The 17,795-nt window shown below is 44.3% G+C and overlaps 2 protein-coding genes across 4 annotated transcripts in view; one reads left to right on the top strand and one right to left on the bottom strand.

Moving 5' to 3' along the window:
• TPD52L1 (TPD52 like 1) overlaps positions 1-6,269 on the top strand; it is a 60,278-nt gene extending 54,009 nt beyond the window's left edge. For both annotated transcript variants that reach the window (XM_055714109.1, XM_055714108.1), the window contains one exon: positions 1,915-6,269. In XM_055714109.1, the coding sequence (XP_055570084.1) occupies positions 1,915-2,046 (132 nt within the window). In that variant the 3' untranslated portion in view covers positions 2,047-6,269. The remainder of the gene's footprint in view (positions 1-1,914) is intronic.
• A 150-nt stretch (positions 6,270-6,419) lies between these two features.
• Positions 6,420-16,359, bottom strand: HDDC2 (HD domain containing 2). Of its 2 annotated transcripts, XM_055714110.1 has the most exons (6): positions 16,199-16,359; positions 15,496-15,617; positions 14,473-14,575; positions 10,975-11,043; positions 7,773-7,911; positions 6,420-6,558 (listed from the first exon to the last, which is right to left on the bottom strand). In XM_055714110.1, the coding sequence occupies exons 1-6, from the start codon at positions 16,259-16,261 to the stop codon at positions 6,464-6,466; spliced, it is 591 nt and encodes a 196-aa protein (XP_055570085.1). In that variant the 5' UTR covers positions 16,262-16,359; the 3' UTR covers positions 6,420-6,463. The 2 variants fall into 2 exon arrangements, with proteins under 2 accessions (XP_055570085.1, XP_055570086.1); XM_055714111.1 differs by lacking the exon at positions 10,975-11,043.
• Positions 16,360-17,795: the final 1,436 nt, after the last annotated feature.

The raw sequence follows: 17,795 nt of genomic DNA, 5'->3' as shown, positions 1-17,795 counted from the left end.
AGAGGGCCTTCTGAAAAAGAACAGCAGTAGCCTTACCTCTTCCTCGTGCGCCTCTTACTAGCTACAGATCTTCAGTGGTCCCGCAATGCTCTGCAGTCAGCCAAAACTGATGTTCAGACTTCATGCATCTAGAAGTCAAATTTCAAGTTAGATTTTATTTGCCCTTGATGTTTGGACTTTTGGTTGCAGCTTTCTTAGGAGTATGTATTAGTTTAGCTTTCCCTGGAAATTGACAGGACCTGGGTGCCTCATTCTCTTCAACTTTTTTGAAAATTAGAAGTCTGATGAATCAAATGTTTGTGTAAGCACTGAGGTATTGGCCAGAGGCATTCAATAAAGTGACTTACATCATTCTTGTTTTCGGATGGAAAAGTAGGCAGAAAAGCAGATAGAAAATGAAACTGCATTAATGTTTCTGATGTTGAGGTGTCCATATTCAGATGTACCTTAAGCGAGTCATTTGAAAGGGTGCAGAAATATTCTACTTTCACAATCACTCTGATCAGTCTGAATCAATGTTCTTTTGAGAATTGTAATTGGCAAATAAAAGTAGAATTCTGCCCTGAAAACTTAATAGTAGCTTTACTAGGCAGTGCCTGCCTTTTCACTGCAGGTCTGGGCCTACCAGCATTTAAGTGTCTTTTTGTATCCATTTTGTATTGCTGTGTGCAAAACTCAGCGATGGACCCATACTTTCTGAAAGTCAGCAAAGCCCACCAGATTGAATACAGCTTTTTACCTCTTGTGATGGGAACTTTTAATAACAGTGACCCAAACTGTCAAAGCATGTATAAAGCCTAGTACTACCTTATTCTAATAAGAACTTTCACGCTAGGCAAGCTCCTGTGCTAGCTGATGAAACAAAAGCTTACATAGGATTAACCCTTTGGAAACTTGGAACACAAAGCACATTTAATTAAAATAATCCTCCTAAGCATTCAGTGGCTGACAGGCTGGAAAAGCACCAGCTTGTCTTTAAGTCCTGCTGCAGTTCTAGGATGGAGTAAAAAATTTAGCCCTATTTTCAGGCTTAAATCAACTTTGAGTGGGTGTATCAGCAAGCCAAACTACAAAAGAACATTTTCTTACCAAGATGACCCAGTCTAAACAGCTTTGTCTGTTTGTTACTTAGTCTTGACCATTTCCAAATCTTTCGATAAAGCTCTGTCTTTGTTAGGGGAACTCTGTTTCAGAGACTTAGTCATATTGGGGTTTATTTTTAATACTTAGATTTACAAATTCACAAACTGAACCATTTTGAAAGTAGATGACCCGTCAGCATGTGTGTCTTATGTTTCATTTATGTAATTTGGTATCTCTTCCTCCCCCCTCCCCACATTAAAATGCTGTGGGCAGTTCTATGTACCAGTACCTGGGTAGCTACAAGTACCTAAAGGGAGACAAGCTGCTGGGTTTGTTCTTCGGTTTCTATACTCCTCCTACTGTCCAAACTCCCAGCCTGGTTTATGTATTTTGACAGCAGCTGTGTTACCATTGCTAGTGGGTGGGCCACTTTGCTTAGCAAATGAGCCAGTTTATTCCAATACCCATCTCCTATCCAGCCTGTGTAGAACTGGAAAAAAAATGGTGGAACCAGTGTGAGCTACTCGTGTAAAGAACCACACTAAGTTTTCTGTTAGGATCTAGGATCCTGCCTGGAATCTGCTTAGGACTTGGTTCCTATAAGTGTATGATAAATGTCTCTGGCAGCCTGGAAGTTTAGAAACTGGGGGAGGAAAGGGGTTGCTTTATTTGAGTGATTTTATACTTTTGTTCTAAGAAAATCCCAGCCTCGTGTTCTCTGCCTGCTATGAGCAGTTCCCAGCCCTCCACAGCCACGGGGTGGAATGCAAATGGGACTTGCTACAGTGTGAGCAGAGGAACTTGCTGTTCTCTTTGTTTGCCATGTTTCAGACCAAGGTTGGTGGGACAAGCCACACAGGGGGCAGTTTTGAAGAAGTCCTCAGCTCTACAGCCCATGCCAGTGCTCAGAGCTCTCTTGCTGGTACCCGACTCCCTGAGAGCGAAGAAGAGCTTCAGTGTTAAACCGCAGGCCCTCCTGAGCCTCGCATGCCTCTCTTCAGAGACTTGCCTAGCCCGTGAGTTTTAGGCCTCCCTTGCCACCCAACTTGTGCAACAAGGTTTTGTCAGCTTTGGAAAATTGCCTCCCTGGCCTTGTGCTGGAGAAATGTTTCCTCTCTCTATTTGTATTTTCAATGGGCCATTTTATCATCAGGTACTTTGTACACCATAGAAACCAGACATAAGTCATTGACTTATCATTGTTAGGTGACCAAAATAGCTTTCATTTTCACGTAACTTTCCTCCAACAATCTCCCAGTCTCTGTTTCTTATTTCTTTTAGTTTACGGTTTTCCATCTGTTGGTTTCTAACTCCCCTTTCAGTGCCACATCAGACAGATGGACCTAGAGCTGGGCAAAGATTTCTACTGCCAGCACTAGTCCCATATACCAGCTGCCTGCCAGCCATACCAGGTGTCCTTTGCTCAGGAGTCTCTGTACACGATCCGCTTTCTAAAGGAAATAAAATCACTGTCACAGAAAGTTTTTTCTTCTTCACTGGTACAGTCTGGTATTGCCCTCCACCCATGGGTCAGCAGAGTAAAGGACAGGAAGAGACAGCCAGTGATTCATATAGAAACTGAACTGATTACAGCTGCCGTTTTAAGATGATCATTGTAGCTGGAAAAGCTTCAGTTTAAAATATGTTCCATTGCTCGGTCTCTGTGGTTTGGTAAGACTTGACAGTGTAAGTAAGTTAATTACAGAAGAAGCGGAGGGAACCTCTAATATTTTTGCCTCCGCTATCTTTCCCTCAAAAATAAGGCAAGGTATATTTATGAGCATAAGTTCAGTTACAGCCTTAAGTGAAAGAACACAAAACCAACAGCTGGCTTAAGATGTGCCATAGGTGAGCAAGCCCATGCCTTCAGTCTGCATTTCAGAGCTGCTAGCACAAACCCTGTTATCTCACATGCAGGATGAGTAGGTGCTTCACTTTGTCAGATTTTGTCATGCTTCGCTCCAGGACCTAACTCCACCAACTGCATTATATCTGCTTAATCACTACGAGCCAGTCATCTCTCAGCTTTGATTCAGCATGTTTTCTTGCATCCTTTCAACATTTTTAAATGAGAAAAAGAAAAGAGCAGCACACGTGTGACACTGCCTTCTTGTCTAGTGAGCCGGTGTCAGTCTGCATGTTGCACTACTTGGTTAACCAGACTGACATGAGCACAGCTTTATCAATAAACAAGATGGAAAAGAATCTGGCTACTTTCAAAAAGGATGCATTTTTTGAGCATAAGCCAAAGCTTCAAATCAGTGTTAAGTGAGTTTGACATTACAGATTGCTTAAAATCTTGTGAGAAAACATGGCTTTCAGTGATTTTTTTCCTGTGTGGCTTTTGTTAGTTTTTACAAAGTTGGAAGTCCTTTTGTCATAGTCTACTGGACATGAATTAACTTTGGACATTTATATCAAATGCCTCTTTAGTGTGATTTTTAGCATGGAAGCAAATTAACTAGTTTGTTGGGGTTTTTAATACAGTTTTCTTGTGACAGTTGCTAGCTTATTTTACGTGGGTTTGTGCATAAATGTGAATTTATTTAAATAAAGAAAAGATTAATGGTCAACTTAGTTTGTGTAAATGAAGTTATTGATATTAAAAATAAATCTCTCTTACTCTTTTACACTTTGTGATTTTTTTTAATTCTGCGCATTTACTAGAATTACTGTGCATCTCTAAGCCTTGCTATATCACAGCAGAGTATCAAAGTAAATTGCAAGAACAGTCAGCCATTCCTAGTGTCTTTAAAATCTGTTCAGCTTCTTCTGAACCTGAAATTCCCCACAGAAATCTGCAACCCGAATTTTGAACATTTTGAGGTTCAAAGGAGAGAAATAATTGAACCAAGTTCAGTAGAAGTGAAATGCGTGGCAGAAAACATTTTCTAGGTCTAAACCATTGATCTCTTTTGAGCCAAACCAAGGTTAAAACATGGAGTTCAAGCACTGGCACCTGCTGCAGGACACAGATTTAGACCTCAATTTATTTATATATTTATGTATGTATATATGTACACAGAGAAAAATGCTTCTGGGAAAGCAGGCAATTGCTTTTAACAACATCATAAAAGAGTGCAATTTAAAGAGCTCGTGTATGACTGTTAGCAGAGGTAGGCTGGCCAGATAAGCTGCTCTTCCATATAAATCCTTACATGTTATTTTCATTACAGCAGCTGCCACTATGCACAGGGTCAAGGCTGGTTTGACTGTATTGGGAGAAAGACAAGGGAGGAGGCGGTTTCCTCCCATAGGGTGCGTGTCCTGGGCCTAGCACGCTTTTCCTACACATGAAGAGCGCACTTCAATACTGCATGAGGAAGCCTGAAGCCCCACAGACTGTTCGCTAACCTTTCTAGGAACCTGTCATCATGCCTCACGCTTTCTGATCACGCTGCTCCAGTCTCTTTCCAACCACCCCCCATTTCCATTCAAACGCAGTTCCCAAAACGGCCATTAGCCTGCAGTTGCCCCGAGTGGACAGGAACGTGATTTTAACAAAGTACTTGCTGGATGTCAAAACAAAACCAAACCCCGCACAATGCACACGCAAACCACGTCTCCATTTCCCAGGTCAGTTTTTACATTTCTTGCACCAGCGTGCTGCTGACCAGGGTTCGGTGCTCCGTCCCCTGGATCCCCCGCAGAACTGAGTGTCACCAGCCAGTAAAGCCGGCTGCTGCGCTGGAGAAACCGGTTGTTCCTGCTGGGGCAGCACTTGTGCTTTGTGTATTTCTATCAAAGGGCTCTTTAAGGCCACTTTTCTTGTTTGTCAAGACAGAACTGAGAACTTTCTTTTAATGCATCCGTAGCTCCCCCATGCTTGGCATGGTATTCAATGCAAACCAATACAGACTACGATTTGCGCGCATCTCTGTGGAATAAAAACGCTGAAGCTCAGCAGGTCCCAGTCCATCACCCTTGCGCCACAACAATCAGCTGCCAGTAACCACTACCAGAGTCCCCCATTGCTCAGTAAAACACAGCTTACCTTCCAGGGTTTCCACAGGGCACAACTGCTTGTTGTGCCTTGTGGGGTACCCCGAGCAGAGCAAGCAGCCGAAATCTCACCCAGACCAATCTCTGCAGATTTTGTGCACTGTGCCAGCCACCAAGGCACGAGCTCCCAGCAGCTCCAACAGCACTCCGAGCCTCTGCCAAAGGGACTGGCCACAGGACGCAGCGCAAGCTTCTGTCAGGCCCACGAAGTTTCCATAAAGGAGCCTTTTCCTGAGTCACGGTGCCGGAGGATGTGTGCTCAGCTAAACTACCTACCTTTAAAGTGGGCGACAACTGAACCTGGTTTTATGCTGCCTCATGAGGCTGAAGGCAGAGGAGCTAGCTCTCCCTCTACCACGTAATTTTTCCAGTGCAAACTCTCTTTATCTGGTAATTGTGACATCACCCGAGTCTGCAGCTGCACACATGACGCAACAGTTAGTAGCGCAGACACTGGCCCTGGTATGGCTTCTGCAACCACTACAGTTTACTCGACAACCATACTGTAATTTTACATGAGCATTATTACTTCCACTAAAAACTGTCTACGGCAGAAACAGTGCCAGAGTGTTACAGCCAGAACAAAGGACAGACAGCTTGTACTTGTACATGGGCATACAGGCTTTTGTGTTAGACTGTGCAAGCTCCAAACACCCCTCAGCTATTCTGTGATTATCAATTACCTGTGCAAGACTCTGTAAAATTGCCAGTCTGCGTGAGGGGGAGTCTGGAGTACTGGCCTTACAGAAATGTCAACATCATTCCCTGGTACAACGCATGAACAATGGAAAAAAAATGTATGAAACAATAAACTGAGAAACTGTAATTGATGAGATTGCCATTTTTATCCACCGTCACTTCTTAAGGCTCATGCACTCCAAAGAAATTTCATCTCTAAGTCTGGCTCTGTCAGGAGAGAAATGTGCTCATTGATCTCACTTATGTGTAGCACAGTGAACAGACATTAACCCATTTGATATAGAAGGTATTTAAATCATACTTGGAAGTCACAGAACAAGACTGCCTGTCCCAGTCAGAGCATCACATGAACAGATCAGCTGACTGCAATCAGCTAATTTTTAAACTTACCTGAATTTCCCCAGTGGAGAATCTATTTGTAACTGAGGCTGCATCAACCAGAGGGTGATTAAAAAAAAGAAAAATCCCAAACAAGCTGATTCTAAATATTTGCTCCTTGACACAACCTCTGATCTGGGAGGTAACTATCCTACCTGCTCCTACCTAAGTGGTCCTGGGATTCTCACCAGTGAATGCACAGAAAAAAAAATCTGCTGGCAGAATTAGTGATGTTATATGATAAAGAACGTACAGAATATAAAACAAAGTATTTATTATGGCAACAGCATTTAGGAACACCTCAAGAATGCGGATGAGATGTAGCAGCTATTTTTTTATTCCTTTCTGTGTTAATCAGAGATACAAGCTGGAGTATTCCTGGGTGAACAAACTTTCCTGCAAAACAGAAGAAAGGGAAAGTTAATTAAAAATGCTCTCGTTTTCCTATGTGTGAAAGGTTGGCAGTGAAACATTAGCAGTGATGTCACTTCAGGTTCAGAATAAATGCCAAATTATTCTTTTAAGAAAAATAGTACTCCCAGTTTAATCCAACTATGAAATAACTTACTATAAGAGTAGTTACAGCCATCCTTCCCAAAAAAACTTACGAAAATATTTTGAGTTCTATTAAGACACTTAAGAGCTGAAAAAGGGATGGACCCTGACCAAGATGTATGTATCCTGCTACAGGAAACCACACCAATTACAGGTACACTTAGGGTATATGCTGTAGGCTCCACTGAGACACCAGCTCAGTTTAATTTACTGAATTCTGGTAGGAGGGCAAAGATGTCAACTGGAAAATGAAGTATGCCAGCTTTGTTGAATTTTGTCTTTTTTGTCTTCTTTCTTCCCTAATCAAATTATTGCATTTTTCAGAGTGCTTACTATTTCCCTGAGGAGTCACCAAAATATAAACAGGACCTGTCAGGGACTGTGCCTGGTCACTGCTGGTCCATTCCCCAAGTTTATCTGTCCCTAGTTTTTTCCCAGGACAGGATGACATTAAGTCACAGTCCTCTTCTGGTGTTCAGCTCCCCTGCTAAAGTAGTAATTTTACCCATTTTTCCTTTCAACTATCAGTTTATTTCGGAAAGGATGAAAAGCAGTGGATAGAATAAAAAGTAATACAATCACACCTGAAACATTTCACTGAGCTGGCTCTCACGTGTACCTGGGGCAGGTCCCACAAGACCACAGCTCACACAGGGATAACAAATTCTACTTCACTGGTTCACGAAACACAAAGTAGAAACAAGCTGCTGTCAAGAGCGTCAGTGAAGACTGAAGCCTCCTTTATACCCCCCTAATGTTACAGGGAGCTCCTTATACACATCCAAGTGTAATGAAAGCTGAGTCTAGGTAAAAAGTCATGTAAAAGGAACACGCATAAATGCAATTCAGGTTCAATACCTACAGATAAATGTAAGGTATTTTCACACTGCATTGAGTTTTCCTCAAAATATTTAGGGTACTTGAGCAATGAGTGAAATAACTAGTTCTCACTTGCTCTGAATGTCTTATCAGAAAACAGGCAATTTGTGTATTTCATTGAATTTACAAAAGACAAAAAACAAGAAGGAAAATAAAAAAAAGCCCAACTGTCATACCAGCAGTTGAATCGTAAAAATCCTGCAGTCTGCCAGGTGTGTTTTCCATCTCTTCATACTCAAATGCTTGCAGTATCATCTCACAGTGATCCAACTGTTTTACAAACTTGGCTTCTGCAGTACACTGGTTTTCATATTCCTGAACAGATTTGCAGTTATAAGAAATTTTTTTTTTGTTCTGAAACAGCATATTAGAAGCTATTCATACATCTAGAATTTTCTTTATTAGTACAAGCCACTCCATAAATATTCACAACAGTTGTCTTTCACTCTCTTTTTAAGACTGCTATTCAACAAAATGCTTGCAATAAGTACGTGCAAAATTTCTGTTAAATGTAATAGGACTTCAGAACATAATTCTTTTGCATGCTTTATCTCTAAATATACCAAGTGTTTTGGCTGAATCAAGGACGATATCGAGAAAACCCAATATACAAGTTAAATAATTGGTTCCATTTAACACCACTCAGCCCTGGCTAAGGCTGTGAATTACCACAGTGTGTGCCCATGGATTACCACTACCTATTTTTAAGGCCTATTGTGCACTCTTCTCCACCACTTGCTGCTTTTATAAGGAATTGTTCTTTACTTTTCTCCTGTCACTCCCTCTTAATCTCTTTGGTCTAATCTGTCTGAGCCGCTTATGTCCTTATGTCTCTCCTAAGAAATTGGGAAGGGAGTTGTTAAGGGGTTTCCTCCCCTCCCCTTCAGACTTTAAGTCCTTTAATCTCTCTATCTTTTCCCTCTCTGCAGTCATCACCAGTATATATTTGCAAGTCGTTCATATTTCTAGTCAAATTGAACAATTTTACTGTCATTTGCTTCCAGTGATGGCTGCAAACAGGTTTGCCACTTCATTTTCTCTTTTCTAAATCTACTGCATTGTATTTGACATCTCATCAGCTGGTCTTCTCCCTACTTCCAAAACCAACGACAGAAGGCGGCTTCTTTCGGGACAGGTTACCATCACCTTGATACCCTCTGCAGGCCTGACCGCATTCATCATCACTACCACTAATAATCAGACCAGAGGCTTCAGTGCACACCGGGCCCACCTCTGCTTTCAGATCCACACAGCCTGTGACACACAGCAGTTCTGCAGATGTGAGCAGCACAAGTGCAGGAAGAGTTTTTCCTACTGACTGAAGAACACGGCAACTCTTTCTGCACCTTATGACAGACAACTGTGGGTGTGGGTTTCGTTCACAATGGCAAGATCCTGGCTTGTAATTCCAGAACAGTGATGCTCAGATAAGTGTGATGGTCATTTCCTTGTCTGACACACTATTAGGAGCCTGTTTGTTCTCATGCTTACTGCTTTACCTTTCAAAGTCAGAAATCCAGGTTTTGATAGTCATGATTGATTCATATACTAATCTATTTGCATTTGAACGATGCTTTGAATTTTCAATTACACTTTGATCATTATTTTAGAAATCAATTTCATTTCAGTATTTTTACCTTATTTTCCTCCTTTCAGTCTGAGCTTTGCCTTATCTTTATACTGTAAATACTATTTCTTATTTTCTTAAATCTCTTTCTACTCCCTTTGGGGTTTTTTTTGCCACCAAAGAGAACAAACTCTTGGCAGCATTACAAAGGAGAACTTCAGGAGAAAGAGAACTATGGCTGTTTGCTTGTAAAGGTCTGTCCCACCTCCAGCAATTAATTGGGAGTATCAATCTGTTAGCAACCTCTTTATGCCATACAACCCACATCATCTTATTCATACCTCAGCTCACATTAACCTCAAGAAACATCAGCTATTATGTGTGCAACTGTGCACAGTGCTAAAATAAAAACAGTTTCCTCCCTGCAGGTGTTTAAGAGTGCAAAATAACTGTATACTTTGGAAAAACAGTAACTGGTCTCTCAAAAAACGTCTGTCTTTTAAATTACTCCTGTGCTTTTGCTATTGCAAATAAAAAAGCAGGACAGAGCTGAAGGGTGCTGACTCATTCACTCCAATGTTTTTTCAAATGTATTCTCAATTAAGTTATAAAGTGAAAATACACTGGAGGTATCTTTCTGCTACCTTTCTCCCCTACGCTACACTTGCAGAGCGCCCACCAATACAGTCCAAAGCAACAGTCCTTGGAAGGCTGACAAAGAGGCAGAGACAAGGGTTTTTTTCCTCAGATCTGGTTATGCTGGTTTACCCCCTTTACCTTGAATTATAGCCCTGAAACCCCACCGCCATTGCCAGTTTCACCACAAAACTACAGAAACCCACACACACACACACAAAAACCCAAGCCAAACAAACAAGCTGGTGTAATAAAAGGCAGAAATTGGCTGCAAATATCTGGACTTTAAATAAAGCCCAAGTGGAAAAGTAAGAGTATCAGCATAAAATACAGTTTCAGGTCACACAGTCCAAGAAACATCTAACACTTTCTTTGCAACAACATGGGAACAAGAGCTGTAAACACACTTGTCCTCAAGCAGCTGTATGCTAGAAGATAAAGCACAGTAATTATAAAGTCAAATTGTTTGGAAGAAATGTAATCATCCCTAGTTTGCAAGTATATAGGATCTTTTATCAATTAACAGCATGAGTTCACATCAAAACATTAAATCAAATACAGAAGACACTTTCCAATACAAACATTTAAGGCACACAAGACCAGCCAGCAATCTGTGTTGTTTGTAGAAAAGCGCTGTTCTGAGTCAGTACACCACATTTAAGTTTAAACCAGAAGTTACTACTAAATATTTTACCCTAACTGGCTGTATAAGAAAGAAATGGAAGCCACATATATTAATACTTGCAAAAAAACCCAGAAAATACTCCATGGCATCATCAGCTCCCGTTATTTTTTCCTGTATTAAAAGATAACGAGCTGCAAATGGCCAGATGTGAACAACAGAGAAAATGTATTAAAAAAACAGACAAATATCCAAGAGGGCTGGATGCAGACGACAAACTCTTCCTTCGGTTGTACAACCCAAGCCCTGGACAGGTTCATATGGAACTCTGAGAGTTCAGAGGCAGAAGCTTGTTATTTTACCAAAGTTTGAAGTTTCTGTATGGAAAGGATTCCAAAGTGACCTTGACCATCCCACTAGCTTTACCTCCCAAGCAAATGAATCTACCTTGCTTGAGGTCAAAATAAGGGATGACATAGTTTCATAGGTAAACAGGAAGAAGACAATGGGTTACCCTGAATTTTAGCAAAGGATTAAAAGAATTCAAGCTTACTTCCCAGAGTTCATAGATTTCTTTTCTGAGGTCCTCTGACAGAAGCTGGGTCAGCTGTTGCATAGCTGCCTGAAAAAAAGAAGCCATTTCTATTCATCCAGTTTTTGGGCAAGCACATTTTTATCACTTTTTTTGAAGAACTGACTACTTGGTAACAAGTACACAAAAAACATACACCACACAGTATAATAGTATATTGGGTATGTGTGGCAAGGTTTTGGTAGCAGGGGGGCTACAGGGGTGGCTTCTGTGAGAAGCTGCTAGAAGCTCCTCCTGTGTCCAACAGAGCCAATGCCACCCGGCTCCAAGACAGACCCACCACTGGCCAAGCCTGAGCCCATCAGCAATAGTGGTAGTGCCTCTAGGATAATGTATTTAAGAAGGGTTGGTTGGGGTGGTGGAACCCGAAAAAACACAGAGCAACAGCAGCAGGAGAGAGGAGTGAGAATACGTGAGAGCAACAGCTCTGCAGACACCCAGGGCAGTGACAAAGGAGAGGGGATGAGGTGCTCCAGGCGCCAGAGCAGAGATGCCCCTGCAGCCCCTGGTGAAGCCCATGGTGAGGCAGGCTGTGCCCCTCAGCCCATGGAGGGTAACGCTGGAGCAGGTACCTGCCTGCAGCCTGTGGAGCACCTCACGCCGGTACATGCAGATGCCCTAAGGAGGCTGTGATCCCATAGGAAGACTGCGCTGGAGCAGGCTCCTGGCAGGATCTGTGGACCCATGAAGAGATGAGCCCACAATGGAGCAGGCTTGCTGCAGGACTTGTGATCCTGCAGGGGACCCATGCTGGCCCGAAGGGCTGCACCCTGTGGAAGGGACCCACTGGAGCAGTTCATAAAAAAAACGTAGCCCATGGTTAGGACACTGGAGAAGCTCATGAAGAACTGCCTCCAGTGGGAGGGAATCTATGCTGGAGCAGAGGAAGACTGAGGAGTCCTCCCCCTGCAGAGGAAGGAGAGGCAGAAACAACGTGTGATGAACTGACTGCAACCCCCATTCCCCGTCCCTCTGCGCTGGTGGGGCGGAAGAGGAAGAGAAAACCAGGAGTAAGGTTAAGCCCAGGAAGAATGGAGGGGGGCAAGGGAAGGTGTTTTTAAGATTAGGTTTTATTTCTCATTATCATACTTTGATTTGATTAGTAATTACTTTTTTTTCCCCTAAGTCAAGTCTGTTTTGCCCACGACAGTAATTGGTGAGTGATCTCTCCCTGTCCTTATCTCGACCCAGGAGCCTTTTGTTATACCTTCTCTTCTTCCCTGTCCAGTTAGGGAGGGGAATGAGAGAGCGGCTTGGCTGGGCACCTGGCATTCAGCCAGAGTCAACCCACCACAATTATTCTGAAATGCACGTGCACGTAAATCTGCCAGAGAAACAGTAGGACCACTCAGTGAAGAAACTTTGCTGGAAGCTGCTTAAGTAAATTGTTAGAAAACTAGTCTAAAACACAACAACCTGGAAGTGCATCAAATACCTTCAAGAGTCCAAAACAAAGCCCAGAACAAAACATGCAAGTCAAAAGCCAGGTAACTGCTGTCAATTACCAGCTCTGCCTTCCAGGTTTAACTAGTGGAGGCACCATTTGAACTTAGCAGGTTACAGGTTCAATGTTGACAAGCAACTGCCCCCTCTGAAACACTCAACTAGCACATTTCCACTAGCAGGGCTCAGAACAGCTACTGACTGTCAGGCAGGCAACACAACATAAACCTTTAAAAATCTCCTATTTTGAAAAACAGAGAAAAAAATCCATTTAATACCCTGCACCAATAAAACAGTGCTCCCAGACCGAGGCACTATTTCTTCAACAACAAATCTTGGTACAAGGTTTAACACAGTACCAAACTAACGGTATCAACTCTCCCAGCTGATCAGTCTCATTTCTGTGTTATTTCTACTGTTTTCCTAGTAATACTAAGGGCTGTTCCCAAAAAAAACATCACAGGCCAGACAAACGTTTAGTGCCACAGTTGTTTCTCCACTTCAAATACAGGGTACAGTTTCACAATATGGCTAAACTGAATCAGCTGCTCCCCAGCACTGAGGCATCAAGGTCTCATTCCATCTCCGGAGCACATCAGATTTCAAGGTTAGCAGGCCAAAATTACTTACCTGGCAAAAAAACCCCAAGCAAAACAACCCCAAAGAAAAAACCCAAACTTTTATTTATCAAGGTAAATTTCTGCTGCCTTAGCCTTGGTGGGAATATCTGGTTAAACTTTCTGCACAAGCAGCAAACTTCAGAACCAGCTCAATTTTGGCTGTAGATCAAAGGGGCAAAACAAGAAGTCTGCAGCAGAAGCAGCATATTGATCAGCTCAAGCCACATCATGAAGCCAGCACCCTTGATGTATTTTTACAACAAAGTATTTCAGAATCAGCCTAAATGTATAATGCTTGAACCTCCATCCCATGAAGTCAACAGCAAAATCCTCAGAGTGAAATGGGAGCAGAAGGAGCTGCGAATACTTAAGAAAACTTCTGAAACATACTTAAGCATCAAAATATCTTTTCCATCGCCTAAATACAAATGAGAGTTCCCTCTAGGCAAAGTTGAAGCCTGACCCTTGGTGACAAAACTTCCAGGAAAGAGGGGTTTTTTTGTTTTGTCTAAGAACACACTAGGAAGTACACCAAAAAAACACACATACCAAAATTACAATCAGTAAAGATAGTAGTTCAAGAATGCTGAATACCCCTTTGATCTTTAATTTCCACTTTCTTAGCGAAGAGCTTACTTCTGGAGTTATTCATAGCCCCCCTAACCCCAAGTTTTAAAAAGATAAGCATAAAAGGCAGGGGCAGGGTGGGGGAAGACGACAACCAATCACTACAACGGTTTTTTACACTCCTTGAAGAACTAACTCTAGCCTCTACAGAGTTTCCGAGGCATCACGTTGCCCTCTAGCCGTGGCTGGAGGAGATGTTTACATTTTCTTCAACTGCATAAAACCCAGAAATGACAAACCGACAGTTTGGATATGTACAAGGCAAAAAAATAAAACAACCTGGGCATGACACACTCAAAGACTCATGACAAAAATAATAAAAAAAAAAAAATCAACCCCCCAAAAACCCACCTATGTCAGGAGTCCTGTGCAAATGGTTTAAATAAAGTCTCTGTCATAACCACACGATCTGGCACCACAAAACTGATCTGCCACAAACTGTCACCCACCCTTCTCAGTGCACCTACTCCCTTCTCCCCACCTCTTTCTAAGACTGGTCAACATGACTAATTCAGGCTGCCAAAAATCCAGTCAGTGGAGGAAATGGCCAACATGAAGATTACTTCAAAGGTTCTTCCATAACTTTGTACTTGGTGAAATTACATCTACAAAAATCACGAGTTGAAAACTTTGGTTGTTTGTGGCATACCTGTCTAATGCCAAATGCCAATGACAGTATTACGTTGCTTAGAGGGCCCCTTCACTACCACCAAACATTAAAAACATGCAGAACGCTTTGCAAATGTGGCTTCACACCTTATGCCCATACCTCTTCTCTCCTGTGTTTCTCCTCTTTTGATACATTATCTGCAGGAGCGATATCTCCAACAATGCATTCAGCCATATCGTGAACCAAAGCTAATCGTATACATCTGACAAGAAGCAAAGACAGAATAATTAGGTTTTAAGTTACATCTTGTTATTCATAAAGCTAAAAGACTGCATAAATTTATCCCCTTCATATAGTTTACAGGTTGGTTGGTTGTTTTTTTTTTAAAAACGTCACATAATATTTTTCACTTCTTTGCTAAAGGAAGTAGTTTTCACCTAGACATGATTTTAATTCCTACTGCTGCTTGTAAATGTAAATTCAAATACACTTTGAACAAGAGCGTTGCATTCAAAAGTAATGTACTTCGCTTTTGTGCACTGGGCTTTCAGAGATGCTGTGATAACTCACTACATTACACACTTCACGTTATTCCTGCAACAGGTAGAAGGTAATCTGATTGGAGCCATCGCAAATTCAGGATATAATCTGACACTCACAGTTCTGTAGCTATGCCAGTCTGCAGAATACTTAAAAAAGCCTTCAAATCAGCTCTTGAAGGGACAAAGCAAACATAATCCATTACTAGACTCAACAACTTGTTCAGCAGTGATGCTTTCCACACTATGCTAGCTGATTTCTGAGGCTCCATATTGCTGCTCAGTGCTAACTCAATCTGGCCAAATCCACAGGGGCTGTGTCTCTCCTGTTTGTTGCTTCAAACTGTGCTTTAACTGAGTGTCTTCAGCTTGCTTACGGCTTGAGAGAATACCAGCTCAGAGCCTCTGCATTGAAGAGTTGCCTCAGCACTCACAGTTCAGCAGTAAGTTTTTAGCCCCTTTCAGCTCTCCAGGTAAACACCACCCTGTCCAAAGGACAGAGGGAAAAGCGGAGAAAGGACTTCAAACTCTTTCAGTGCGTTTTAAAAGCTCTTCCTCAGGATGACTATTGCAGCTATTTTCAGCATTTTGATTGCAGCTCTCCCACATCATTAACATACACGATAACCAGAGAGAGTCTCACCTGTCCTTATTAAGGCTTTTATCTTCGGTCACCAAAGCCATCATCGCCATCCTGTACATATGATCGGATACGCTTTCTGGCTTCGCCACGTTCCTGTACACCCATCCTGTCCGTGGTACTCTCTGCGTGAGGAGTGTCACAGCAACGTAAACAAATCCGCAGGTTTTGCAGGACCTCGCTTCGGCGACCCAGCAGAAATGCTGGCCCACCGTGACCTCCACGCTCCGCTGCGCTTCGATGCGCCCGGGAAACACCTGCCCCAGCGCCCGGGCTCCCCCGGGCTGAGACGGGCCGCCTTTACGCTGCTGTTCACAGGCAAGGAGGCCTCTCGCCAGCACTACCAGAGCGGCAGGCGCCCTCCTCAGCCTCACGGTGCTCACGTCGAAGCGCCCGGCCACCCCTGCGCTGCCCCGGCCGGCGCCCTCATCCCCCCGCGGCAGCCCCAGCACGGGGCCGCCGCTCTCCGCCCCGCTGGCGCCGCCAGTCACAGCCCGGAGGCCCCGGCTCGCCGCCGGCCGCGCCGCCGGGCCAGGCCCCGCTCCCACCCCGGTGACTGCCGGGGAAACCCGTCTGAGGGCCCGGGCCCCGGCCTCGGCCCGCCCCGCGGAAGGGCCGCGGGCAGACAGCCCGACAGCCGCCCGCCCCCACAGCGGACCCGCCGCCGCGCCGAGGCCTTTCCCCGCTCCCGCCTCCCCGCGCTCACCTTGAGCTGCCCCAGCAGGCGCAAGAAGGGCAGCAGCCCGCCGCCGCTCGCCCCCGCCGCCATTCACCGTCCGTCCGGCAGCCGCCGCCGCCACCGCTCCGCCTCCTGCCGGCCCGTGCGGCGGCTCTGGGCGGTGCCGGGGGCGGGGAAGGGAGCGGCCGGGCGCGGCGCGGCGCCAGCGGGGCTCCAGGTGCGGGCGGGAGCGAGGCCCGGCGGCTCGGGGGCGGGCAGGGCGCGGGCCGCAGGCAAAGCCCACCGTGTCGTTGCCTTCAGGATACTTAGAGTAAAAACGGTGAACGCTGCAAACTCACGTTAATTATTCAGAGAGGAGAGTTGCTGCACTCAGAGTTTTAAATCATTTCGGGCGCTCCTGGAGTATGGCTGCAGGCACTTCCGTTGCTTTCACCGGCTGAATAAGTAACACGCTGAATTACTTTACAGTCGGTGAATTTTCAAAATACGTTGTGCTTCTTTGCTGTTGTTGTATTGCCGACAGCAATAGCAGGGAACGGGTTAAATGAGACAGTGAAAGACTCTGCTTTCAGGAAGGAACATCTACAGTTTGCCAGCTGTCAACAGATGGCACAGTATTTTTATTTGTGCTCATTGTATACTGAAACACACTCCTGAATTAATAGTAAAGCCCAGACAATATTTTGGTGACCATTTTAAAGCCATCTTCCCACAACAAACAAGAATCGTCGACCAGGAAAGCCACCAGCTCTATGTTTGTGCACAATCATAAACGGGCTGGTTGGAAAGGTCCTCTGGGTGTCACCTAGCCCAGCCTCCCCACCAAGAAGTAAATCGCATCTGCTGCAGTTTTGTCTTGACAGCTCCTGAAACCATCCAAAATAAAAATTTCTTAGTTTGTCTAGGTTAGCCGTCTTCCAAGTAAATAATTTGTTTCATAATGCCCTCTTCGGACTTCCCAGGCCGCTGCTGCCCATGGTTTCATTGCATTGCCTGCTGCTACCAAGGAGAGTTCAGCTCTGTCATATTTGTAAACCCCCTTCAGGTAGCTGTGGGCTGCTGTTATATGACCCCTTGCGCTCTTCAACAGGCAAGCCAAGCCCAGGATCCCTCAGCCTCTCCTTCAAGGCGATGTGATTTAGATCCCGATCATTGTGGTGGCCTTCACTGAAGGTAGGGCCCCCTCTTGCTCTGGAGAAGCACCAAACTGAGCCCTGCATCCATCCAGGGCCTCGCCAACGCCCAGCGGAGTGGGACAGAATGTCCTCAGGCTATGGGCCATGCTCAGATTTCTAATGTAGGCTGCTGTGGATTTACCCTCTTTGGGATGAGAGCACACTGTCTGCTCATATTGGACATGGCCCTCAGAACTGAAGTTCCACAGTTGAGTGTGCCAGCCAGCCCCATTAGCACATTACGTCTTAAAATGTGGGTTGCACAGGGTGCAACCTGTCCCGTGGTTTTTGATGAAGATAATGAACTACAAGGGCCCTACTATCAACCCCTAGAGTACTCAGCTTGCTGTGGGCCTCCAGGCAGATTGCCAAGCCACCAGCTGCCTCCCACTGAGCCCGTCAGCCTAGGCAGTTTTCAATGCATCCAACAGCCAGCTTATTCATGCTGT

This window comes from Falco cherrug, chromosome 6, assembly GCF_023634085.1.
Source record: "Falco cherrug isolate bFalChe1 chromosome 6, bFalChe1.pri, whole genome shotgun sequence".
NCBI lineage: Eukaryota > Metazoa > Chordata > Aves > Falconiformes > Falconidae > Falco > Falco cherrug.
The sequence above is the reverse complement of the archived record's forward strand: the minus strand, read 5'-3'. Positions and strand labels throughout refer to the sequence as shown.